Genomic DNA, 25,949 nt, shown 5'->3' with positions numbered 1-25,949 from the left:
GTATTCTTGATCAGAAGATTATTGAAAAAAATAAAATTCAAAATTAACTTACTCAAAAAGTCAATGTAAAATTCTGTTCTTCTTTTATGCGAATGCTTAGTACAGCTCATTTTCTGAAGAAATCATTGAAGTTGGCGCCCATTCCTTGAGATGTTCCCATTTCAGCTCCTTTCCCCATCCAAACACATCTTTCAATGTGTCTGCAAAGTAAATCGCTGTTTCCAAAGTGTGAGCGTTTGTTTCGCTCGCAAAGGTAAGAAGGATTAACAAGGGAAGCGAAGGCTTTTCAGGTGCCATTTCTTCAGAAGTGGAAGAAGAAGATGCAGCCAATGGAGAAGATGATGAGGCAGACGGCTGAGTTGAAGAAGACGCCTGCTGAACTTCGCTCATAAAGGCCGAGTTTGGTGGAGGGAAGAAGTGTGTTCCAAAAAGCTCATCTTCATCGTCTTCTTCGTCTTCTTCCTCTCCAATTCCAATCATTTTGCCCATGTCTTCGTCATCGCCATCACTTTTACGAGCCTTTTGCTGCTTTCTTGCTGCGATGCGCTGTGCTTTCGCAATCATCCGCTTTTCCCTCTCTGGCATGTCCTTCAGCATCTCCGCTTTCATCTTGCTGATCATCTGAGCTTCGCTGAATCCAGACGCCGAGTGCAAAAGATCCCACAAATTCCCCGTTCCATCAAGAAGCTGAAAGATCAATTATTATATTTAAAAAAATGAAATAAAAAACAACAAATAATTAGAAAATGATATAATGTTATACAAAAGAGGAGAAAATAAAATTATTTTGGTAAAAGCAACATTCAAAATTTTTTAAACCTTCTTTTTTTCTTCATATTGTTCAAGTTGCTTCCATCCCAAGTCTGATAAGCGCTTAACATCTTCTTCTGGAGCTGTAGGCAATGCAATAAACCGTTTTCCTCTTTTAAAAAAAATAAAATGCACATGCTTAAAATTAAAGAAAATTTAAAAAGGCAAACCTTGGCTCCGATGATTCAATTTGTTTGGGTGTGCGATAATTAATGTTCCCGGAAGAGAGAAGAAAGCATTTTGCGAATCCTTGAGACCTTGCCCAGTCCATAATTCTTGAAGCAAACGCCATAGAATGACCCTGAATTATGAATTTTTTAAATAATTATTTTCAAAAAAAAATATATTTTTTCTTCGAAAAACATCGCAAAAATGCAAACTTCAGCAGGCGCTGAACGAATTTGGAATATTGTTAATTCTTCCTTTGGATCGTGGTACAGCTCAAGTGCAGTGCAAATTTCACCTGTTTCTGCTTTTACGCAAACAACTGGAGGAACAGCATCATCAACAAAATGCCCGATTCTCTCCAGAACAAAAGCATTTATGATCAAATCCAAAGCTGCTTGAGACACCCATCCGCAAGAAATTGATGGTACAATTAAGGTTGACCCCTTTAAAGTGGAAGGAATTTCGCCGAAATATTGCAGAGTTGCCATCTTTAATTATCTGTTCAAATAGAGCCATTAATGCGGATCAACATAAATAGCAAATCACAATTTATAAAAAATAAAAATTCAACTTCAAATTTACAAAATCTACCATACTCAAATAAAAAGATCAATTATCAACCTTTTTAAATTTTTCATTTTCTTATGGGCAGAATCGGATTTTATACTCAAAAAAGGTTTGCTATTAAAGTTCTTAGGAACGAAAATATGATAATAATAAAACAATTTTCATTTTAATCTTTTAGAAAGCAACTTTATCTTAGAAATGGTGCGAATGAATGTTTTGAGCGAGTGCCTGAACACAATTGTTGTTGCCGAACGCTCTGGCAAACGTCAAGTTTTGATCCGTCCTTGCAGCAAAGTTGTTCTCAAATTCCTTCGTGTGATGCAAAAGCACGGTTTGTTATTTTTGCATAAGAATATTTGTTTTATAATAAATCTCTTGATCATCATAATTGAAAATTTATGTGTTTTTATTTTATTATAATAATATATCGATTTCCATTTTATTGTTCTTTATCTTTTATTTGTTGTTTATCACGTTTTCTGTAGGATATATTGGAGAATTTGAGGTTGTTGATGACCACAGAGCAGGAAAAGTTGTTGTTGAGCTTAATGGTCGCCTGAACAAATGTGGTGTCATTTCACCACGTTTTGATGTTGGACTTGATCAAATGGAACGTTGGGTTACGAATCTTCTTCCTGCCCGTCAATTTGGATTTATTGTTCTTACCACTTCATACGGAATCATGTCGCACGAAGAAGCAAGAAAGAGAGGAACAGGAGGAAAGATTCTTGGTTACTTCTACTAAAGCCGCAGTGCATTAAGTACCAATAAAGATATTATAACTTATTTTTCTCTTTTTCGCACGTCAAAGCATTCTTTGCAACCAATTTGTTAAAATTAAAAAATAATTCGAAAAAAAATCAACACACAACGCTGCAAAATTGCCATGTGTTTTATTTTTGCATCATTTTGTTGTTTACGTTTTTAGAAAAAAATACAAAAGAAATTATAATGAAGATTGAATTAAAAACAACAGAGCTTGGCTGGTAAATTTTGTAGTCCTCTTTTATTGACTTTATAATGTTCAAAAGCACATTCTTTACATATGAAATTGAAGGAAAAATTTCTATCTGAACCATTTTCCCATACTAAAATAATGACATTTTGGGATAAGAATTTATCTTCTTTAACAGATGAAATTAAGAAAAAATTTGATTCTAACTTTCCAAGACTCATTCCTCATGAAACGGGAATAGAAATTTTCGAACAAATTCAGCAACAAAAACCTTTAATAACAGGAGCAAAGATTATTGATGATGAATTACCTCATGGACTTGACAATGGTCAAATAATAGAAATAAGAGGAGGGGAAGGTAGTGGAAAGGTTTGGCATTTTTCTTTTGCAATTTTAATTATTTTTCGTCTTTAGAGTGAAATTCTTATGAGTATCGCAATGAATATAATTGTTCCAAAAACTCTTGGGGGATGTGATTCTGCAGTTATATTTCTCGATTGTGATGGGAAATTCTCAATGTCACGGTTTTCATTGCTCCTGAAGATTAGGTTATTTCCTCAATGCAACTTTGGAGATCAATTATCAGAGGAACAACAGATATTGTTGGATTCTGCAATTAAAAAGTTAATTTTGATTCAACCAAACAGCGCACTTTCGCTTTTAGCAACAATACGTATTGTTTTACCGAAGCTTCTTGAAAAAGACGGAGAGTTTGCTGCCAGGGCACTATTTATTGATAGTATATCCTCCACCCTTTGGATTGATCCTTTGTCCTCCGTCTCGTTGCAGTTTTGACGTTATTTTATTTATTTATTTTTTGAACGTTATTTGTTACAAATTATTTAATTTTCATTTTTTTTTTACAATTTTATTGTTGCAGATGTGGAATCTTATCGATGGAGTGTTTGATTGAACTAATCAAAGGAAGCAATGTAGTTTGTTTTGGAACAAGATTAAAATTTAAAGGTCCAACAAAGGGTTTGCAAATTTTGATGACTTGTGCAAAGTTTTATTTCCTTGTGTTTTATATATGTTTTGAAATACGAATTTTTTTGAATTCTTTTTTTTTCTATTCTGAAAATAATATTTTATTATATTTTTAAATTATTTTTGATTTCTGTGGATGCTTATTTCTTTGTTGTAGCACACGAGTCCTGGGAAAAGAATGTTTCATTTCGGATCACATTAACAGAACCTGAATGGAAGAAGCATCAACTTAATTGCTCTAGTTCATTAACATCTGCTTATGCACAATGTAATGTCATATCACAATCAAATTTTCTTCGCTCGTCTCTTTTTTCAACTGAATCTAATCTCAGCCAGCCATCTTCTCGTTCGCCTCAAAGTTCTTCGTGTTCAGCATATTCCTCTTCTTCTTCTTCTTCTTCTTCCATTTTGCCTTCTTCTCATTCAATTTCTTCGGATTTAGTTTTCTCTGCTGAGCTTCTTGTTCTTTCGGCTGGTCGTAGCAGCTTCCTTCTCAGCGGAGGGGCTGCTTCAATTGCTGTGACATCAGCGCATCATCAGCTGCATCCAGCCTCTTCTTCATCATTTTCTTCATCTCCATCGCAGTTGTTATCATCATCGTCATCATCTTCATCTTTGCCATACGCAGCTACACAGCCAACTCAGCAGGTTCTCTTCTCTTCTCAACAGCAGCTGAAGCAACAACAACAACAATATCAATCATCTTTTGGAGCTTTCTCACAAGATGGAGGAAACGGGCAGCAAGGGCAAGGAATGCAATTAGGACAATCACCTGATTTGAGTTTGGTTTCATCGTCGTCTTCTTCTTCTTCTTCTTCTGGTTGCACTGTCTTGTCTCCCCAAAGAATAAAATCGACTTATTCGACTTCTGTCCTTTCACAGGTGTCTGCACAGATGCAGAGTCCACTGCAGAGTCAGACCCAGACTCAAACACTTTCCTCAACCAACACTTCATCTCTTCCTATTTTAAACAGAAGACCTTTATCTTTGCCAATTGCTTATTTCATAATTCGAGATGGTGGCGTTTTATGGCTGTGATATTTAATTCTGTCATTTTTGTTTTATCAAATAAAAATATTTTATTTTTTAATTTCATTTATTTAAGATGCATTGAGAAATATACTTTTTTTTCAAATAGCGATCTAATTTTTCTTTGAAAAAAGAACAGTTGGGGATCAACAAAATGAAACTTGCAATAAGAATAATTCTAAATGAGAAAAATCACGATCAAATAAATAATTTCATGAATTTTATTCCGGAAAAATACACCAAAAATAATTCAACATCGAAAAAGTTTAATTCAAGATCGAAAAACTTTAATTCAAAATCGAAAAAGTTTAAAACAACATCGAAAAACTTTAATTCAACATCGAAAATTATTATTCAAAATCGAAAAAATTTAATACAAGATCGAAATATATCATTCGAAATCGGAAAACTTTAATTCAAAATCGAAAAAGTTTAATTCGAAATCGAAAATATTTAATTCAACATCGAAAATTCTTCATCAACAAAAAATTTGAAATATTTTTAAAAAATTCATGCTCATGTCAGTTTCTATTCCTTCAGTTATTGATCTCAGAAATTTGTCAATTTCAATTAGAAATATATTTTCTGATGTTTTTTTGGTGTTTAATTGAGTGAAATGGTGGAAAGAGGATAAAACTGAATTATTATTAAACTCTTCACATGTGTTCAGGTGATTATAAGGAATTTGAGCAAAAAAAAAAGTGAATGGATAGTTCATGATCTTGTTTTGTGCACAAAAAAACAAAAATTCATTTCATTTACCGAAAATAAAATGTTTTAAATTTCATTTATTGCATTGGAAACTGATAAAAAATATCATTTCAATCTTCAAAATGAGAAAAGAATCGATTGATATCAGTTATTATCATAGAAAACAGTGGTCAAAAACGAAAGAAAAACATTTTCAATAAATAAATATTTGTAATTATCAACATTTGTGTTAACGAAAATATTTAGGTTTTGACTTGAATTGAAATTCTGAACAAATAATCTTCTTTTTCGATTTTGAATTAAACATTTTCGATGTTGAATTAAATATTTTCGATTTCGAATTAAAGTTTTTCAATCTTGAATACTTTTTGGTGTATTCAAAGATTTTAAAAATATGACTGGAAAAGAAACAATTTTAATGAAAATCGCTTATTCATACTGAAAGTTGATCACTGATGGATTAAATAATAAAATCCATACATAGGTTAAAGTGAAAAAAAGTTTTATTTCTTTCTCTTGAAATGATTCGAATGTCATTTCATTTCTAATATATGGGGTATTATTTTTGCATTTATGAAAAAAACTGAGATTTGTTCCAAACTTTTTCCTGCCATCTTATCATTGTTTATCTTTCATTCTCATGCTAGAAAAATAGAATTAAAGAAAAAAAAAATAAGAAAATTAAAAGAAAATTTTGCGTGGATCAAAATTCAAAAATCAAAAAATTTCGTTCCATATTGTGAGTTTGAAATTGATAATTTCATTATTCATTGTTGTGATGAGATACTAAAGATCAAAATTAATAATTTCGAAATAATGTTTATTTTTGAAATGTGATAGTTATTGAGCTTTTTTCAATTATCATCATTCACATAAATAATTGGATTTTTTCAATGCAGATTGTGCTAAAAATACAGTTCATCGCACAAAATATTGGACATGATCGTAATCTCACTAACTACATAATAAATTATTCTGAAAATTTTCATCTGAATTGACTTTATCAAAACTTACTCATTTTGTGTTTGAGAGTTTTATTTTCGCTTCGAATGAATTTTGTTAATAATATTTATTGAAATCTGGGAGAAACAATTCAAAGAGTTTCCATATAATTTTATTATTATTTTTTAACAATATTTAATCAAAAAAAAATTGAAAGTCTCGTTTAACAAATGAGTTTGAAATGATGAGATATGGGGGAAAATATGAAACAATATGATTTTTCATTGAAAAACATTGCACCTTTTCTTGACATTTCGTGAACAGAAATAATCAACAAAATGAGTTAATTTTTTGACATTCGTGAAATGCAACAATACTTAATGTTTTGATTTCAATGATGCCTGTTGAATGAGATGGATATCAAATTTATTTTTAAATCTGAGAAAGCGTAACAAAGTTATGAGTGAAGCAATTTTTAAATGTGATGTGCAAAAAAAGCAAGAAAGATCGTATTTTCCCCCATATGTTCTTAGAAAAATTGTCAGAATTAATTTTTTATTATTATTATTGTTTTTTTTTTTTTTTTTTGAAGTCATTAAGAAATCGATTTTATCCGTTTTTTTGAAACACAATCTGAAATGAACCAAAGTTATGCTTTTATTAAAGAATGTTTTTTTCAAAGGAAAATTAGAAAAACAAAAAAAAAATGATTTTTTTTTTTTTTTTTTTTTTTTTTTTTTTTTTTTTTTTTTTTTTTATTTTTTTTTTGATATAAAAGCAAATAAACAAAGAAAACAATTCTGCAGTCAAAAAATTTTCTTTCAAAACTGTCATATTTTTTGAATGAAAGAGTACGAAACAATATCCTTTAAAGAATTGAATTCAAAACCATCATAGCTCTGCTTCCCTCGATATTTTGGATAATGGATAATTTCCACCGCAACAAAATAAAATTATTTGAAACTTTTGTAGATTTTGAATTGTGGTTTTTTCAGCTCACTTGATTAAATGTGAGAAAGAGATTTGTATTCAACATTTTAATAATAGTAATAGTAATAATAATAATAAAAAGAAAAGAAGATTTCATCATATTTTTGCAGTTATTCCACAACTTCAAATCTGAAAATTCAATCCTGATTTGAAGAAAAATTTATTTAATATTCTGGCCTGTAAGGTTGACAATGAATAAAACGAGCTGATAACAAAATTTCAGTATCAGGGCTCCAATAAATTATAAAAAATGTATTAAATATTTTCATTTTAAAGAAAAATTCTATTTTTATTTTGCGGAGATTGCATAAGAAAAGTAGTGGGACTTGCACGAAAAATGGAATTAAGAAATAAAGGTCATGAAAATGCGCCTTCATAGAAACTTAAATAAGAGATCGATAAAAAGAATAAATGCACATGACGGAAGCCAAGATTGAAAAGATAAAAGAAGGAACAATAAAAATATCTTTTTATTCAAAAATTCAGGCAAAACAGAAAAGCAGAAAAATCAAAGAAGAAATCACAAAAGAACAAGAAAAAGCAGATTCAAAAAAGATTATTAAGCTTTTCTTAATAAATAAAGTTGTTAACATTCCACAGATTTTCTCTTTTAGAAAAAGCAATCCAAGCATATTTAAAACAAACAAAAATAAATATAAGTTATAATCATATTTCTTTTACTCAACCTTCACTTTCTTATTCGATGAGGAATTATTCTCGGGCTTTTCCTCATTCGCTTCTTTGCTTTCCGCTTTCTCTCCCTTTTTCAATTCTTCGTCTTCCTTTTCAATATCTTCATGCGTCCGCTTGGAAGGTGAAAAGTCGGATTCGTCAAATTCTTTCTTTTCATTCACTTCTTTTGAATCAGAGCTAAAGCTGAGCTCGTCCTCTGACGATGAAAGAAGATCTGATCCTTCCTCTTCTCCTTCTCCTTCTCCTTCTCCTTCTTCATTCTCCGAGTCGGCTTCCTCCTTTTTCCCGTCTTTGCTCCCGGCCTTCCGCTTTCTTCCGCCTGTTGCTTTCTTCGAACTTGCTTTTGCCTTTGACCCAGCCGCATTCTTTGCACTTTTCCTTTTCGAGCTCTTTTTCTCCTTCTTCCCTGCTGTGCTGCGCCTGCCGCTCGATTTTCGCCTCCGCGAAACTGCCACTTCAGCTTCGACAAGCAGAGAAGATGGCTTCAAAGGACGCCCTCTTCCAGATGCAGCAGGGCGCGGAATCTGAAGAATAGACGAGGCAGAAGACGATCCACCAGAAGAAGTAGACGATGATGAGGATGCTGATGATGAGGAAGCAGCAGCAGCAGAAGAAGAAGAAGAAGCAGCGCCATCAGATGGAGATGAGCCCATCCCGCTTGACGAAGAAATCAGCGATGTGGGCACAGGAGTCGGGAAGGTCTTGTGCTGAATGTCTTTCGGCTCCATCACTTGGTCGGCCTTGCCAAAATACCTGTTGACTGTCGCTGCTTTTTCTCCTTGCCAGTTGGACGGGTAGAACTTGTATATTTTCATCGTCTCCAGCGACTCGCGCTCTTCAGGTGAAATTGCGGCTTTTCTTTGTTCATCTTTCTCTTTTTGTGCTTTCAGCTTTTCTCGAGCTTCGATAACGGTCTTTTTGACAAGTTCCTTGATCTCCTCTTTCGATGCTTCCGGAAGAGAATTTTGCTCAATGATATCATCAATTGCAAACTAGAGGAAAAAAAGGTACACAAAATTATTTATCAATATTTCATTCATAAACAAATTAAACTATTTGAACAACATTCTTCTCAAACCCGAAGATCTCCATATTGAAAATCAATTTCATAAGGTTTCAACTGCCCGTCAACCATAACAGGAACTGAACATGTAGTATCATATTCCTCTGGAGGTCCTCTAAAAGGATTGTACACATATGGTATTGCATATGTGAAACTTTTAATTTGATCTGTTGAAAGCGATTTAGCAGAAGCTTTTCGTTGAATGCTTTTCAATACATGAACGCGCGTAACAGCATCAGAAGGGTCAGCATCTGGAAGCGAAAATGGCACCCAGTCAAGTTTAAGATCTTTGAAAGATACAATTCGTTCATTTTGCATTTGTACGGATGTAATCGCAATGGAATTAAATGGTGGAAGATTACAAGAAATAGCATATATCACTGGAACCATATATACATTCGTTGATGCAAATGGATAAGTCAAAGCTAACAAAAACAAAAAAAAATTATCAATTAAATTGCTTTCTTGTGTACTGTGTTGGAAATTTTCGCATACGCTCTGAAGATCCAAAAAGATAAACATCTTTGCCTTGTGATAAAATTCCTTCATTGAGTTCTGTCTCAAGATGAGGGAAAAACCATGGTTGTGAATGAATTTCAGGAATCTGATCTAATTCCGTCCCAACCAAAGCAACTTCTTTCCAAATTGGTGCGCTATCTGCTTCTTCAGGTATAATCCAATCCTTTTGTTGAGAGCGCGGCTTTTTCTCCTTTTTCTGCATTTGAACCAAAAACAAACAATTACAAAACTGATCTGAAGAATAATTACTGATTCAAAATATTTTTTTGAAAATTTCTCTGTAAATGGAATTTCATTTATTATTACCGAAAATTAAGATGAGTTATAATGTATTGAATCGAAGAAATTTAGAATTTCAAATATTTTCGAAGCCTTTCAAAATAATAAAAATAGTTAAAAAACAGAAACAAAATGGTGTAAAATTTTTGCATTTTTGAAAAAAACAACAATTTGTTCCAAACTTTTTCCACGACCTTTTCATGATAGATTTTTCATTTTCATATTAAAAAAAACAAAAGAAAAATTTTTAAATTGAGGAATACAATTTTATGTGCAGAATGGAACAAAATTTATAAAGCAAAAAATATTTTCCCATTTTCTGTTGAAAATGATGAAAATGATCCTTCTTCTTTTTGGAATAACAATGATTCAAATTCACTGATTTTGAAGAAACTTTTTTTTGTGATTTCAATTTATGAAAAACATATTTGTTCACAATTTATCTGATATTCAAAATATTTGAAGTTCGTTTTGATTTCAACAGTATATGTGAAAAAAATTCAAAATTCAAAGGTGAAAATAACAAGTTGGTTTTTTTTCTAATAGCAAAATGCTCAACAGAATAAAAAAGAACATTGATCAAAATACATGAAAAGAGAGATGACTCTCTTTCCCATTCTTCGATTCCCTTTTGAAGTAAGATTCAATCGAACAATTCTCAAAATTTGTTGTCATTGTGAAATTAATTAACCAATCGGCACAATTATCACGTGCTTTGTGAAAGGAAAAAATGCTTTCTCATGAAACTGGTTCAGACATAATTATTAACGAAATGAAAATAGTTTTTCATGAATTCGATAATATTCAATCAAAGAAAATATAGTCATCTGTTTATCAATTCAAGTATCGAAGGTCTTTGAAATGAATGATTTGTAAAATATTTTGTCAAGGCTTTGACAGATGGAAACATAAAAAACAGAATAATAAATAAAAAATATGTTCCAATTATTGCAGTGGATGTTGCTGTTAGAAAAATGAAATGAGAAAAACAAATAACTGAATAACAATAATTCTGGTGAGGTGCATGAATATATACAAATAAGATAAACAAAAAATAAACAAAAAGATTTTCTAATCAAAATAGAAAACCAAAGATTGAACAAAGAGTGATGATAATAAAGATAATGTCTATTTCCACACAAAAATTAAATATTTCAAACAAAAACTCTGATTGTGAAAAATGATGAATATGACAATATTTGTTTCTGCACAAAGCAGTCGAAAATTCAAAAGTCGGAGTTACGATTAAAGAAACAAAATCACAGAAAATGAGCTGACCCTGAGTGTGCATTTCCCATTTGCTCAAACACTCGCTAAGTTAGCAAGTCGCTCCTCATGCAAAAATAAAGGGTCAGTCATTTTCCCTGAATCAATTAATATTTTCCAAATTAATGAAAGATCGTCTTTCTGGAAGTATTGTCTCTATTTGGCTTTTTGTTTTTTTGATTATTTTGTCCAATGCTGAACCTGCCTTTGTCTTTTCTAGCTGTTCATTATTCATGTTCCTTCCAATAATTCTCTTTGAAACAATTTCTTTTTGCAAACTCCTTAACCTTTCAGTCAATTTCAATTTCCACTTCCTTTGTCCTTCTTTCTATTTCACTTTCCTCATCTCCCAATTGTCGCTCTATTCATTCATCGTTCTCTTCCCTTTTTTGTTTTTCCATTGTTTTTATTCAAATTTCATATTTTCAGACTCGTCTTCTGTTCCAATTTCCTTGGATTCTCTTTCGTTGCCTTCGCTCTCTTGCATCAGCCCCAATGCATCTGTCACTGTGAGCATCGCTGCTCCTGGTGGAAAGTTCCCAATCAGCTCTCTCTTCACATCTCCCAGAGATATGCGATCCACACTTTCTGTCCGAGTGCACGCAATGATCAATCCACCCAGATTGCTCCCTTCAGTCTTCAAAAAGTCTGGTCTCTCCCCATTCACTATCTTCTGCCCTGCCACCACTCCCTCATACTCCCCAAACGGGATCTCCAGTGTCACACACTCCCACACCATCATCCCAATCGAGAACACAACTGACTCCTTCGTCGCCCCCATCTTCTTGTTCATCTGCAGCTCTGGCGCCTTCCACCTCAGGCACTCCTTTCTGAACGCATCCTCATCCTCTTCAAATGCTGATGAGGGAAGGGAGTCATCATCATCATCATCATCATCACTGGCAGATGTCACAACAGTTGATGAAGAGATGGAGGATGAATCTGAATCATCATCTGACAATAAGTCAGAGTGCATCACAATACAAATCACCATGTGTTCTGAGAATAGAACAATGTGAGGACTCAGATTGGCCAATGACTGAAGAGGGTTTTCCATTTCATTAAATGAATGGAGTGCTCCATTCGCAACCCAGAATAATATCTGTGCAGCTGTTTGTTCTCTTTCTTTCAACGAGCCAATCGCCATCTCCTTCTTCGCATTCCTTCCATGCAGCAGCATGAACAATGAATCCCTCAAATCCACAATCAGCTTCTCATGAGGTGATGAACAGGCCATTGCATCCACCAAGTTTGACATCGATGAAGTGGTCGGGCACAGATCCTCACCACGAACAAATGTTGAATCTGAATCAGTTGAACATGTGGAAGATACTGATGGTGATGGCGTTCTGTTTCGAATCTCTTCTTCTTCAACCTTCTCCAATGCCCATTCAGGAATCTTATCAGAGTCTCTTCCCAGAATATATTCAGTGGAACCACTCTCAGACAGAAGATGCTCAGATGACTCTGAGTGCCCCAAGCTTTTCTCATACACCCTCTTCTTCATCCTCTCTTCATTCTTCTTCTCTGCCTCCCTCTCTGCTCTCCTCCACTGCTCCTCAGGTGACATCTCCATCGTCACCATCTCAATCAGCTTCGGATCTTTTCTCACTGTGTCATTCACAATCTCTCTCAGATCTTCTGCTTCATTCTTCACCTTTCTCCATCGAACAATGAATATCACTGCCACAATCAGAATGATTAGAAGAACAAATGCCATGATAATCACAATCAACAACAAATACGATTTCCCTTCTTTTCCTCCTTCAGCAAGCTTTTCTTCTCCATTTGTTTTTGATTCGCTCTTGTTCTTCAGGATGAAAGAATCTGTTGATGATGGATTATTTCCATCTCCAAACAGAATGCACACACTCACCTCCACCCCTTCTCCTGCTTCCGTTATCATCTCTTTTGGCAGTCTCCCTTCAACTTCGGTCTCTGACACATATCCACTTTCACCAAACTCATGCTGCTCAATCTGCTTTTCTTCTCCAATCTGCTTTACAACCATGAATGACAAATCGCATGGCAGCAGCTCCTTTCCTTTGAACACAATCTCCACTTCTTCTCCCACTTCCTTTGCTTCAACACTCTCCAACACTGGAATGAAGAATGGAGATGCCCTCTCGGAAATAATCCCTTCAAAATTACATCCTTCATTCAGAATCCAAAGTGATGTATTTGGTAAAACTCCATCTCCTCCTTTCAAACTGGAGATTGTTAGTGAGGCAGAATTTGAGCAAATAATGTTTCTTCTCACTGATGGGTAATTCTCAATCGAAGGATTGTTGTTCTCAAATCTTCCATCTTTGATAATTATTGTACCTCCACTCACACTCATCCCTCCCTTCGACGAGTTGCAAATCGTGGTGTCTCTCACAACTGCTTCACTCATTGACAAGTCAACAACTGACCCATTCCATTTGCAAACTTCATCAGTGATCTCATTCCCTTCTGTTCCTGAAACAATACTCCCTTCAAATACACACAAATCGATAAACATTTTGTTTGCATTTGTTATCGCCACCTGGCTCCCCTTTTGTGATTCTGATGTGCACTCGTGAAACGAGCAGTTGCACGTCTCAAATCCACTCATCGGCTGACTTGAGCAAACAATGCTTGATCCAGAAGTTGATCGGCTGATGTTCCTGAATGATGATAATACCAATGACAAAACGAGTGATGAGTGGCTGTTTCCAAGTGAGATCAGACTCTTTTCTTCCAACTCAATGTTTGTGGCTGCAAACTTCGAAATGCTCAATTTCTCACTTTTCCCACATTCAATCAACGAACCCTTGCATTCCACATCATCCACTCCCACATCCTCAAATGTTACCCTTTCTGAATGCAATATCTCAAATACAGGCTTCGAGAAGCTCAAGTGGCCAACACTGCACTTTTCTGCCTCAAATACCCCATCTTCAACAACAATCAGAGAAAAGTCAAAAAGGGTCTGTGTGTTTTCTGCTGTTCTGCTCTCTGACAAGAATGAAACAGATTCCAGAATGAGAGATCCATTCAGCTGGTGTATCAAGCACGAGCAGACAATATTCTCCATCCCACCAAAAACAAATGACACCTTCTCAATTCGAACAGATTCCGAAGTTATCACAACTCCCTCATTCCCAAGCTCAATCTCTTTCACTTTTATCTCCCCATTCCTGCTCGCCTCCATCGACTTGATCGTCACTTTCTCAGCTGAGCACGAACCAGTCAATTCTGTCTCATTCCAAACAAACAGCTGCGAATAATCTGATGGGATGATGTGGCTCACCCCAACATTCAGCGATGAGCATGTGCTCTTCATCTCCCCACACTGTTTGCTGTCGCTGCTGTTCTCCACAATCGATGACACAAATATGAATTCGCTCCTGAACCCGAACATTCTCCTCAGAAGATCCTCTTCATCCCCATAATTGTCTGCTGTGCATCCCCATATCGCCAGCTCCCTCACAAATGGCTCCCCAAAATTTATCAGGAATTGTGACTCACTTATCTGCAAGTCAAGGTCAGTGCACTTCACAAACACATCTCTCCCCTTCGATGCAACATTCTGAAGGAATGTGATGTTCGACAGCACAAATGGCAAAGTCTTCTGTGAGACACTTTGCGATTTCAAAAACAGTCCTCCGCCTCTCCCGATGTTCGAGCAGAAACACTCTGTCACATTTGTGTGATTCATCTCCAATCTCCCCCTCTCATTGAGAAGGAAAAACACTCCTCCTCCTTCATGAGAACTTGTCGATCCACAATTGTCAATCGTTGAATTCTCCATTTTCAATCGCGCTTCTTTTGGAATATCACAACAAAGCAACGAAGGGTTGCTTGACCCATTGTGCTTCACATTCACAAATGTGCATTGTTCAAATAGAATGTTCCACACTTCTTCTGCATTATCATTCTCCCTTCCAGGAATCACACTTTCACTCATCGCAATTGCACTTTTCCCACTCAATGAAATATCTTCAAAGGACACATCGCTCATGGTTGTCACACAATCAGCTGATATGCTCATTATCTCATGCATCGTTGAGAATCCAGCTATTTCTGTCTTTTCAATCGAAACAATTCCTTTCAATGCACTGATCAGAACAAATGACACCTTATCTTCCACGTTGTTACTCCTATTAATTGAACAGCTCACAACACTCGTTTTGATTGCTTCTGAACCTGTCTGGATGAGGATATTTGCTCCGTTGTCAAAGGAACTGGGAATCAGAATCCCCAATTCACCGAACTGAACAACACCTTTGCATTCAACAACAGCATCCCCATTCCCTTCAATTGTTTGAGCAAATTGGATTTTATCTGACTCCCCATTTGTTCCTTCCATTTTCATCCCATTCATCCCAATCACACTCCTCACATCACAAATCCCCTGAACTGCAATTGATTCAATCCCCAAGTCACTCCCTCGCTTCACTCCATAATCAACTGATCGGCATGGATACTCCAACAACCCACACACAATAACATTGTTTCCTTCCTCTGCAATATAAACACTCGATCCAATAGATTTCCAGAAATAGATCAGTGGGATTGCACACTCCTTGTTTTCTCCATCATATCCTCTCATCGAGTCTTCTGTCAGCATCTCCAGTCTGTCTTTCACAAATGGAAGTGTTTCGTTCTTGATGCTCTTGGCAAGCGATGGAGATGAAATGAACAGATCCTTCCCATATTTCGCATTGTTCGGCTTCTCAGATGAAAAAACAGGTGAGGATATCACAAACCCTGCCTTTCCTTCTTCTTCTTCTTTCGGCATCTTCAACATTATTCCTCCTCCATATCCAACACTTCCCTCTTCATATGGTGCTCTGCAACAATAAAACGAACACAAACTTATCAACAGATTCGTTTTTGAAGATGCCTCATAAAAGAGTGCACCTCCTCCAATCTCAGTTCCCTCCTCTCCAGTTATAGCACACCCTTCAAATGTGCAGTCATTTATTTCCACTTTGAAATCTCTTCCATCATTATCATCATCCTTATTGTTCACAATGCTGATGCATCCTCCACTTCCCTTCGAACCAGTGATCGATGAAAATGTGCATCCCGACATCTCTTCAATAATCCCCTCGTGGCACTCAACAACACTCCCATCACCAAATGTGATTTCGGAAAAATCGCAATGAGTCATATTCATCGAAGGCACACTTTCAGCATCCCCTTCAACAACAAATATCGATGAATCTCCAATTTTCATATTCTCTGATCCAAACTCACTCACCTCCACAACCCCTCCAACAGCCTTCACAAACACTGTCGAAATAGTCTCAGTGCCTCCTTCCATCCCACATCCATTCAGTGCAAGCTTCCCTGAATGACACTCAAACACACTTTCATGAAATGTCAGTGATTTCTTCAAAGAAAATACAATGCCAGTCACACACACAGAAACTGCGTTTTTTATCAATCCACTTTGAGCTCCCTCTTTCTGATCAGAAACATCGCACTTCATCTCATTCTCTTTGGATGCAATGCTCCATTCATTCGAAATCAACTCCAATTCTTCCTCAAAGGAAAATGGCTCAAGAAGAGCAACATCCTTTTTCTTCCCTTCAAAATGGAGCGACACTGCCTTCAAAATGGATGAACACGGAAACTCTTCAAATCCACACTTCGAGAAATCATGGCTCAATGATCCTCCTCCCACAAACGCTGGAGCTGAAAAGTTGTTCCACAAATAGACACACAGTGGAATTGGGAACGATTCATCCCCATTTTCATATCCCTGCATCTTGCTCTTTGTTTCCAATGAAGCAGTCAATGAAGCGATCTTCCCACTTGTTGCTGTTGATTCCAGATCGATAGAGTCAACAAAAATGTCACTTCCCCATCTGGCCCTGTTCCCTTCAAATCCTGATGAAATCAGAAACTCTGCACTTGTGTCTCTCACTTTCAGCCCAATCCCTCCTCCTCTCCCTTGAGTGGCTGAGGCATAACAGTTCTTCACAGTGCCTCCTTTCACATTCAATGAACTTCCACTTCCCATTTCAACCATCATTTCCCCTCCAAACTCACAGTCTTCACTTCCACACCCATCAATCGTGCATCCATCAAGAGTTATCGAATATGACCCTTCACTCACACTTATCAGAGATGATCCTGCTGTTGTTCTCACAATGTTGCTGAACACACAATTATCCAGAGACAATATCACAGATGATTCTTGAGGCAGAGATATCACACTTGTGATGCTGAATGTTTGTTCCCATCTCACATCTTGCATCTTCAACTCTCCCCCTTCCAGTTTCACAAGTGAGTTCTGAATGCTCCTCTCTTCTGAATGAGCTGAATCCATCGAAATACTCATTCGCTTCACATCCATCAACCCACTTCCCTCAACCTCAAACAGAATGCATTGTCGGTTATTTTCAAACAATGTGTTGTGAACCACAGACAAATCACTCACAGTCAATTCACCTGTTCCAACACAAAACAGACTCAGTCCATTTCCCTCGAATTTTGTTTCAATGGCTGAACCAGCTGGCAAAGCTCCATTCACAGTGATTGTTTTCTCCCCAACATCAATTCCTTTGCCTTCCGCAACTGTTCCACTCAACACCTTTATTTCCTCCACAAATCCCTCAATCATTTGGGAAAGGCAATGGCTGATGGTGAGGCATGCACAACTTTCATTCAACCCACAGCTGAATGTGTCTTTTGCATTTGTCTGATTCTCCACAGAAGCAACAAATCTGCTTCCTCCTCCTTCATTTGGAAGCCAATAGCTTTTATCTCCATCTGCATAATATCTATTTCCATTTATGCTTGTTGAGAAGCACCAAATGACTTGGGAATCTGTGCTGTTGTCAGGTATGAAAATGTCATTTCCATGTTGTGCTGTGTTATTGTGGAAAAAGCAAAACCATAAAAGATTTCCACAATATCCATTGGTCATAATCATTATGGCTCCTCCTCTTAAATCTGAATGGCATCCTTGGAAAAGGCAGTTTCTCAAAACAATTCTATCAACTGTATCCCAATTTATAAATCCTCCACCATCAGAATCTGCCACATTGTTTACACAACAATTTTGGAAAAAACAGTTTAATACACAATCTTCAGTTTTTAATGTTTTTGAACTCCAAATCCCAAGTCCTCCACCATCATTTCCAGATAATCCATCTTTGAACAAACAGTTTTCAACAAACGCTTGGATTGCTATTCCAGAAATTTCTGCTCCAGCACCTCCATAATATGCTGATGATACACAATAGCACTCAACAAATGTGGAATGCTTCACTGTGCATTCTGCAATGTTCAAAGCAAATATTCCCCCTCCCCTTGTGGATGTCGCGTTGCATTTCACAAACGACGAATTCTCAACTGTCAGCGTTGCACTCGAATTGTCATGCACATATAGTGCACCACCACATGAAGCAGAGCACCCAATCCATTCAGCGTTCGAAAATGTCTGTGTTTGAGTTGTTGACTGTCTGTCTGTATTTCTAACTCTCCGGTCCACTCTTTCATTCTGAACAAATGTGCAATTGTTGCAGGTGAATGAACCAGATCCTTCTGTTCCACTCACAATCCCTCCCTCAAGCACATTCATCGATCTTTCAACAACACAATCCTCCATAAAGCTCATTTTCATCATCCTCTCTTTTCCAGTTTGTATTTTCTCTGTCTCATCATATTTCTTTGTGATATTTGCAAATATGCAGTTTTTAATTCCTTCAAAACTTCCTGAACCATCTCTCAAAATACTGCATCCACTCTCACAAAACACAATATCCTCAAACTCACTGTTTTTCACAAACAACGAAGACAAATCACTCCCTTCCATCTTCACCAAACTCCCCATCATTCCACATTTATGACCATTCCCAATTCCCAAAGTCGCGTTTATCAGCCAGCATGCCCCTCCATTCCTCACATAATGACCATTCCACTCATTGTTTCTCGCAAACGCACTCCCCTTAACCTGCAGCAATGATCCTGCTCTTATTTCAATCATCACACAATCATCTGGCTTTTCAAGCAACATCCCCTTCAATTCAACTGACGAGTTGTGTATTTCGCAGAACATCCGAACAACGCTTCTCCTCTCCAAAATTCCACTCTTCTCCATTCCATGAACATGGAAAGCATCATATTCATTTCTCACCTTGTCGTTTCTTTCTTTGCCACAAATGGCTGGCAACAAACACACAAGAAAAACGAAGGGAATCATTGATTTTGTGATGATTATGGGTTCATGATCCCATATTTTTGATATCAACCCATATCTTGTGGAGCATCAAAAAACATTTTTTCCTGCACAAATTCCATTTTCTAAATTCATTTCACTGCTTTTATTTCCATTTTTCTTATTCATTCTATTTTAACATTAATTCCAAAAAACTGCCTTCTTCAATTGATTTTTTCTTTTTTCTTCAATATTTTTGAAACTCATCTTTCCTCGCATGTTCCGTTTGAATGAAATTCCTCGTCCCTTCAGCTCTTTTTCCGTAAAATTGATGTCTTTTTTCTGATATCTTCATATTTTCTTCACCTAATATCAAATATTCCTGAAAATACAAAAAGAGAAAAAAAATATCAAAAAATGATGAAAATAAAAATACCAATAAAAAATTCTGAATGTTTCAAAACGCCATTTAATTGCTTTTGCTTCATTGAATAATATTGTTTCAATTCTTTACTAAGTCTTCAAAACTATGTTTTCCTGCAATTCTTTTCTGTGAATTTCTTTTTTCCTTTTTTCAGAAAGAAATCGATTTTTGATTCATTATCCTCTGTTCTTTCTCTTTTCTGATTTTTCTTCGTTTGTTCCTCAAATGATCCTCCTTTTGCTCTCTTCTGTTACATATCTTCCCTTTTTCAAGTCTTCTTCTTTGTTGCAGTTTATGTTTTCCATCAGAACTGTATTCACCTTTGTTTTTCCTCTTTCCAATTTGTTTTTAAATCAATCTCGCTTCAGTTATTCTTGACCAGTAATCCAATGAAATTCTGCCTTTTTCAGATATTTTCCAGTTCCTTCAAAAATTCCTCAATCCAGCCTTTTCTCACATTTATTGAACATTGAAAATTGTTTTTTTGATGAATACGAGGAGATTTGGAGATTGCTCAATCATGATGACTGCTTTTTCCAAAAAATAATTTCCATATTCCCATTTTCGCTATTGAACCTTTATGCCATTTACAGCTTTGTGCAATCGGAGAAGGATTTGAATGTCTCTGTGATTAATAATCAAAATAATCCATTTTTTTGATGATTGAATAAAACGTTCCTAAAACGCACATATGAAAAATAATTTTGAAAAAAGAAAAACTCTAACATTCGATTCCTTTAGCTTTTCCGTTGTTTTTGTTCTGTGTCTGTTTTCCCCTCAGATTCCGAGTCTGATATAACAATCATTTCTTTTGCATTTTCGATCAAATGCAGCCTTTCTCAGGCAAATGAAATTAACCAAAAATAAACGAAAATAAAAACAAACAGTAACACAAAATATGTCTTCTTTGTTCAGGAATCACATGGAATGGCATGGGATGAATCATTTTTTGATAAACAGTCTATTAAGACTTGATATCATAAGGTTTAGGTGTAAAAGCAGTGTTTCTGCAAAAACATTATTTATTGAACAGGAGGGAAAGTGAATAAAAACATTTGTGCAACATCTGTCTTCAAAACGAGTAATTTTCTGTTTATTTAAAAAACTGAAGCAAACTGGAAATTCCCACTTCATCCTTGTAAAAATGAAAAATAAATAAAAGTTTGTGCAAGTTTCATCTCGAAACAATCTTCAACAAATTCAAAAAACTCCGGAAAACGGAAAATAAAAAGTGCAGGAATATTAATGTTATTATGGTTTTATCAATAAATATTTGAACATATCCAAAAATTGTTGAATAATTGAAAACATAAAATAAATTAATCATGTAAAAATTATTTTCCATAAAGTCTTTGAGTGTTTGTGAAGTTAAAATTCATTGTGATTGTTCGTTGGTTTGACATTTTTGGAAAAAAAAAATAATTTCAATTCATTTCAATAACATTAGAATTTATTTTCAATTCATTTTTTTCAAAAATGAAAATTACAGTAATATTCTTAAATTGTCAAAATAAAAAAAAAAAAGTTAGAAAATCACACAAGGGACAGAAAAAATTTCAACTCCAAAAAATTCGATATTATTTATTGAAAAAAAAAACTTCCCACTGAAATCCCTATTTGACTCAAACAAGTCTTTTTTTTTTAAATAAAAAAAAGAAAAAAGAAAAGAAAAGAAAAGAAAAAGATAACGATTAAGATTAAGAAAACAATAAAGAATTTCGTTTTATATTTGGAATCAAGAATTCTTTAAGTTTTTTGTTGATAAATAAATTGGATAACTATATTTTTTTTCAAAGAAATCTCATTCTTTTCAAACATCACAAAATACTGAACATTGATTTCTAAACATTTGAAACCAATAACGAAAAAACAACAAATCTCTCATTCCTTTTCTCTTTTGAATTGAAAAGTGTTTATTTTATAAAAAATAGTCAAACAAATAATATGTTCAGTTTTTTTTTTTTTTTTTGAATCATTTTCCAAAGATTTTCCTTTCTTCTCCAATATTATTTTTTTGAAAGAAGCAAACATGTCTATTCTTTCACACAACTTTATTGGGAAAAAAAAAAAAACTTTTCAACTTTAAAATATTGGAAAATACATTTTGAAGTGACTCTCAAATCTGACTACAAACAATTAAAAAAAAACGCTTTTTGAAAATGCAAAACCAAACAAAAAAACCATTCAACTGTCACCCGCAAAAATTTAGTGATGTGAAATTGTTTCAACAGGACACAAATGAATGGCTCAATTGAAAAATTAGAAAAAAAAAAAATAAAAGCAATAAAAAAAGAATTATGCCTTTTCCCTCTCTCTAAACAAGAGAGGGACTAAACAAACAATTAAAAAAAAAAAGGAAATACAATCTGCTTCATTCTCGATAGTCCTCAAAAATATCAAAGCATTTCAAAACACAAATTTGAAACAATAATTTTGCTTACAAAAACACAAAATGTTCTTCAAGACTTTCACTCATTATGTTTACATTAGTGATATCAGTTTTTCTCACTTCTCGAAAACTTGTGATAACATCTTCGTATCCTTGCTCTTCTAACAATTCAAGCGCTTCTCTTTTCAAAGCTTTCGCTTTTGTTTCCTTTAGATAAACATGATCCTTTATTCTTCTTAAAAACATTAAAAAGAACAGTAAACCGTCTTCTACAATATTACTGTCCAACGTTGATTGCTGAAGTTCCCCCAAAAAGAGATTAAAAATACGACCCTTCAAAAAAGAGTCTTCGCTAAATAAAATATCGATTGAATTCGTTCTTAAAAAATGTGTTATTTCTTTGTGCAATTCTGGTTCATCCTTCTTTGCTGCTCTGCACAGACTGACAAGGTAATAAATCAGTTCATCAAATTCCTCTTGCGACAAAATTAAAACCAGAGGCAAATTATCGATTGTATTGAACCATCTTTTCATCACTGAAATTTCGTTTTGCTCTTTCCTGTTCTCTTTTTCCTTCTTCTCATTCATGCACTTCCACAATTCATCCATTTCCCTTTTTGCTTCTTTTCCAAAATGTAGCTCATTCACAATTACTTCATTCAAGCTTTTGTCAGCGTCCAATCTGTTTCCCAGAAACTGCCAAGCAGACTGATACGCCAGTTGAGTGAGATTGTGATGTTCTTGATGATATTTCATGATTTCTGTAATCCCATTAATATATAGTTCTTTTTTCAAATTCTGTTTAAAATGAATAAAAATTTGACTTTAACAAAAATGAAATAGAAATGTTCATACGCAATGTTTGTTAATGTTGCTTAAAGCCAACAAAGCCATTTCCACATCTTTTTGAGCTTCTTCGCTTTCCTCTTTGTTCTGTGCAACATTCAGCAAGCTTGGCACATAATATGAATAAACATCCTTTGGAAAAGTTTCAGATTCCATTGTCATGCTTAGAAGACATTCGATAAGATCTATAAGAAGCTTTTCATTCTTTTCATTCTTTTCTTCTTTTCTTCTTTTTTCTTTTAAAATCATCCTTCTAAATATGTCTCCAAGTGAAGAATCATCGAAACTATCATCGGTGATCAAGAACAATAATTTGAAATAGCCCATGTTTCTAAAAAACAATGTTGCATTTTCGGCTGTCATTTTATCATGATTGATCAATTCATTTATATCACGAAATAATGTCACAGACATGACAAAATCCAAATCATTTTTGCTCATTTCATTAATCATCCCATTCATCTCAATGATTTTCTGCTTTTGTTCCGATTCATTAAGCTTTGACAGCGTGGAGGCCAATTCTGTTGTTAAAATTTATAAGTACTCTCTATTCAAAAAAAAAAAAAAAAAAGTAGCAAAAACAAACTTATAAATTTTATAATCAGTTCTCTATTCAATCTTTTCTCGGTAATTGAACTCATTTCGATTGTGGTATATTCTGGACAAGTGAAAAGAAATGGCAATTCAATTTACGAAATGATTGACAGAAACAAACATCTTCCTTATCCTTCAAAAATCTTTGAGAATAATGACAGATCAAATGGATTAGCCTGATAAGTATTTGATATTATTGGAAAAAGAAGAGGTAAAACCGCTCAATATGCTTTGGCTGGAGGATCAATAAGATCCTTTTTTCTCCTTGCGATCAATCCTATAATAAAGATCATAATCCAGAAGATTATTTCGTTTAACTTTTTGAATAATGTTCCATTATCGTCCTTTCAATGCATTCAAATTGATGAAATTATTCTCAATTATATTGGTTTTCTTTCTCCAAAAATATCTTGATTTTTTTTTCGATTCAAAAAAGAAAAGAGTATCGTTGAAGTAAACTCCGATTTCTTGAAGAAAAAGCTTTTCTTCTGCAAATTAGCATTTTTTGGGCATAACATTCGATCATGGCATCTTTTTTGATTTGTCCCAATATCATATAAAAAAAATCGAATTGAATTTTTATGTTTCATAAATTTGTTCAGAATAATGGAAATTGAGGAAAATTCCACTGAAATAAACTCTCCTCATATCTTATTCAAAACATTCAGCAACAGTGAAAGCAGTTTACACTGGTTATTCGATAATAAAATAATTTCCAATTCAAAGAAATGCTTTCTATGCAAAGAAGATATGTTTTTCTACGCATATCCAACAGGAAGATTTGTTTATCATTGCAGAAAATGCAAAAGCAATAATTCAATTTTTATAAATACTCCTTATTATCATACAAAAGCAAAAAATAAATTTATATTTCAAACTATTTTGTTATTTCACTTAGGCCTGCAGCAGCTTCAGGCCAGATCTCATTCAGGCCTTGGAGAAAAAATCACTGGGAAATTTTTGCAATTTGCAGACAAGCTTGTTGTTCAGAATTCTTCTCAAAAAAAGAAAAGAAAAGAAAAGAAAAGAAAAGAAAAAAGAAAAGAATAGAAAAGAAAAGAAAAGAATAGAAAAGAAAAGAAAAGAAAAATTAGGAGGTGTTGGAAAGGTTGTTGAATTGGATGAGTGTTTGTTGCGGAAAAGAAAGTGTCATAGGGGCAGATCCAAAAAGCAGGTTTGGATGTTTGGTATCTAAGAGAAAAATCCTTTAGGAAATATAGCATTTATAATTCCGGTGAAAAAAAAGGGATTCAAAAACGCTGCTTCATAAAAAAACAAAAACCGTTGAGCCTGGGACAATGATATATTCAGATTGTTGGAAAGCCTACTCAAAGTTGCAGGAGCTTGGTTTTGGGCATGAAACAGTTAATCACAGAAAGGAATTATAAAAAATTTAATAATAAACTGTCATGCAAATAACATCGAAGCTGTCTGGAGTGGGTTGAGAAGGTATTTCCCACCAAATGAAACTTGCCAGCGTCACATTGAAGATTTCATTGCTGCATAAATATTGCGTTAAATAGAGAAAATTTCAATACGGAAATTATATGAAATTGTATTTGGATATAATCCTGAGATATACGAAAAAACATACGATGAAGTTTATGAAAAAAGTGAAGATGGAACAAAAACAGCAACGAGCAGTGTTTCATCCGTTTGAATAGATGACACAGATGCAACAGTTAATTCGATTGAGAAAATAATGGAAGATGACGGAGAAAAAGCATCCAGTTGGGAAGAATCTGATTCAATTTAATTATTTGTGCTTTTATTTGTTTGTGCGAAAATTTTCATTTCAAAGTTCATAGAAAAAATAAGAAAACTTATCATTATTATATTTTTTAAAGGGTTTGATCAAAATGGATGCAATGATCGGAAGTCATGCCCTTTTTTGTTTTCGCATTTTGAAAAGAAAGCAAAATTGTTTGAGCAAAATTATTTATATTGTTTATTTTAAAGCTAATGAAAAGAGAAACTCAATATTAATAAAGATGTTTTTGTATCTGAATAAAAAGACAAAAAGTGAATGATAAAAAACTTAAGAAATTAATGTTTTTCTTTGAAACAAGACAAAAATTGAATCTTTTGTATAAATAAAGTTCACACTTTTTCTTTCTTTCTTTCTTTCTTTCTTTCTTTCTTTTCTTTTCTTTTCTTTTCTTTTCTTTCTTTCTTTCTTTCTTTCTTTCTTTCTTTCTTTCTTTCTTTTTCTTTTCTTTTCTTTTTTTTTTTTTTTTTTTTTTTTTTTTGACAATCACAAAAGAAAATTTTCAAAATGCAAATAGGTTGTTATTTTTAAAAAGTCGCAACAGATCAAAAATTTGTCCCATGAAAGTTAATTTAAAACATTCCGTTTCCATAATACAAATGAAAATAATAAACTTTCACAGTGATGTTTGTTGGCTCATAACAAACTTCTTTATAAGAAGATATATTCTTTTTCAAAAAATTATGTGTCAAGTTTATTGATCAAAATTAAAATATCATTTTTTCGATGAAAAAGAGTTTCACTTGATTGAACTATTTTTCAATTGCTAAACAAAGAATTATTCATAGTGTATTTCGATTTTTTCCCCTGAC

The 25,949-nt window shown here is 34.1% G+C and overlaps 5 protein-coding genes across 5 annotated transcripts; 2 read left to right on the top strand and 3 right to left on the bottom strand.

Annotated features, from left to right (window-relative positions):
- Positions 1-3: 3 nt before the first annotated feature.
- Positions 4-1,596, bottom strand: MONOS_14470 (putative proteasome assembly chaperone 2). Its single transcript, XM_067867274.1, has 5 exons — positions 1,575-1,596; positions 1,191-1,476; positions 981-1,111; positions 820-922; positions 4-687 (listed from the first exon to the last, which is right to left on the bottom strand). The coding sequence occupies exons 2-5, from the start codon at positions 1,464-1,466 to the stop codon at positions 97-99; spliced, it is 1,101 nt and encodes a 366-aa protein (XP_067724980.1). The 5' UTR covers positions 1,467-1,476; positions 1,575-1,596; the 3' UTR covers positions 4-96.
- A 32-nt stretch (positions 1,597-1,628) lies between these two features.
- Positions 1,629-2,441, top strand: MONOS_14471 (putative 40S ribosomal protein S15a). The gene is made up of 3 exons (XM_067867275.1): positions 1,629-1,654; positions 1,724-1,876; positions 2,031-2,441. Exons 2-3 carry the CDS (start codon positions 1,744-1,746, stop codon positions 2,288-2,290), a joined length of 393 nt encoding a protein of 130 aa, XP_067724979.1. The 5' UTR covers positions 1,629-1,654; positions 1,724-1,743; the 3' UTR covers positions 2,291-2,441.
- A 200-nt stretch (positions 2,442-2,641) lies between these two features.
- MONOS_14472 (DNA repair protein XRCC2) lies at positions 2,642-4,604 on the top strand (the record flags this gene model as incomplete). Its single annotated transcript, XM_067867276.1, has 4 exons — positions 2,642-2,869; positions 2,915-3,288; positions 3,381-3,478; positions 3,645-4,604. The coding sequence occupies 4 exons, from the start codon at positions 2,642-2,644 to the stop codon at positions 4,523-4,525; spliced, it is 1,581 nt and encodes a 526-aa protein (XP_067724978.1). The 3' UTR covers positions 4,526-4,604.
- A 2,529-nt stretch (positions 4,605-7,133) lies between these two features.
- MONOS_13547 (putative protein HEAT INTOLERANT 4) lies at positions 7,134-9,670 on the bottom strand. The gene is made up of 3 exons (XM_067866259.1): positions 9,411-9,670; positions 8,931-9,340; positions 7,134-8,844 (listed from the first exon to the last, which is right to left on the bottom strand). Exons 1-3 carry the CDS (start codon positions 9,634-9,636, stop codon positions 7,837-7,839), a joined length of 1,644 nt encoding a protein of 547 aa, XP_067724977.1. The 5' UTR covers positions 9,637-9,670; the 3' UTR covers positions 7,134-7,836.
- A 982-nt stretch (positions 9,671-10,652) lies between these two features.
- Positions 10,653-19,161, bottom strand: MONOS_13548 (uncharacterized protein; the record flags this gene model as incomplete). Its single annotated transcript, XM_067866260.1, has 1 exon — positions 10,653-19,161. One exon carries the CDS (start codon positions 19,159-19,161, stop codon positions 11,386-11,388), a length of 7,776 nt encoding a protein of 2,591 aa, XP_067724976.1. The 3' UTR covers positions 10,653-11,385.
- Between the last annotated feature and the right edge of the window lie 6,788 nt (positions 19,162-25,949).

This window comes from Monocercomonoides exilis, assembly GCF_001643675.1.
Source record: "Monocercomonoides exilis strain PA203 chromosome Unknown scaffold31-1199392, whole genome shotgun sequence".
Lineage (NCBI taxonomy): Eukaryota > Preaxostyla > Oxymonadida > Polymastigidae > Monocercomonoides > Monocercomonoides exilis.
This window is presented reverse-complemented; position numbering and strand designations above follow the sequence as displayed.

Bases quoted from the DNA above. Each gene is read 5' to 3' on its own strand.
- MONOS_14471 (XM_067867275.1), top strand. From the start codon at position 1,744: ATGGTGCGAATGAATGTTTTGAGCGAGTGCCTGAACACAATTGTTGTT. The intron at 1,877-2,030 runs GTTTGTTATTTT...CGTTTTCTGTAG, and splicing joins TCGTGTGATGCAAAAGCACG to GATATATTGGAGAATTTGAG.
- MONOS_13547 (XM_067866259.1), bottom strand. From the start codon at position 9,636: ATGCAGAAAAAGGAGAAAAAGCCGCGCTCTCAACAAAAGGATTGGATT. The intron at 9,341-9,410 runs GTATGCGAAAAT...TGTTTTTGTTAG, and splicing joins TCTTTTTGGATCTTCAGAGC to CTTTGACTTATCCATTTGCA. The intron at 8,845-8,930 runs GTTTGAGAAGAA...TTTTTCCTCTAG, and splicing joins TTCAATATGGAGATCTTCGG to TTTGCAATTGATGATATCAT.
- MONOS_14470 (XM_067867274.1), bottom strand. From the start codon at position 1,466: ATGGCAACTCTGCAATATTTCGGCGAAATTCCTTCCACTTTAAAGGGG. The intron at 1,112-1,190 runs GTTTGCATTTTT...TTCATAATTCAG, and splicing joins TTCGTTCAGCGCCTGCTGAA to GGTCATTCTATGGCGTTTGC. The intron at 923-980 runs GTTTGCCTTTTT...TTTTTTTAAAAG, and splicing joins ATTGAATCATCGGAGCCAAG to AGGAAAACGGTTTATTGCAT.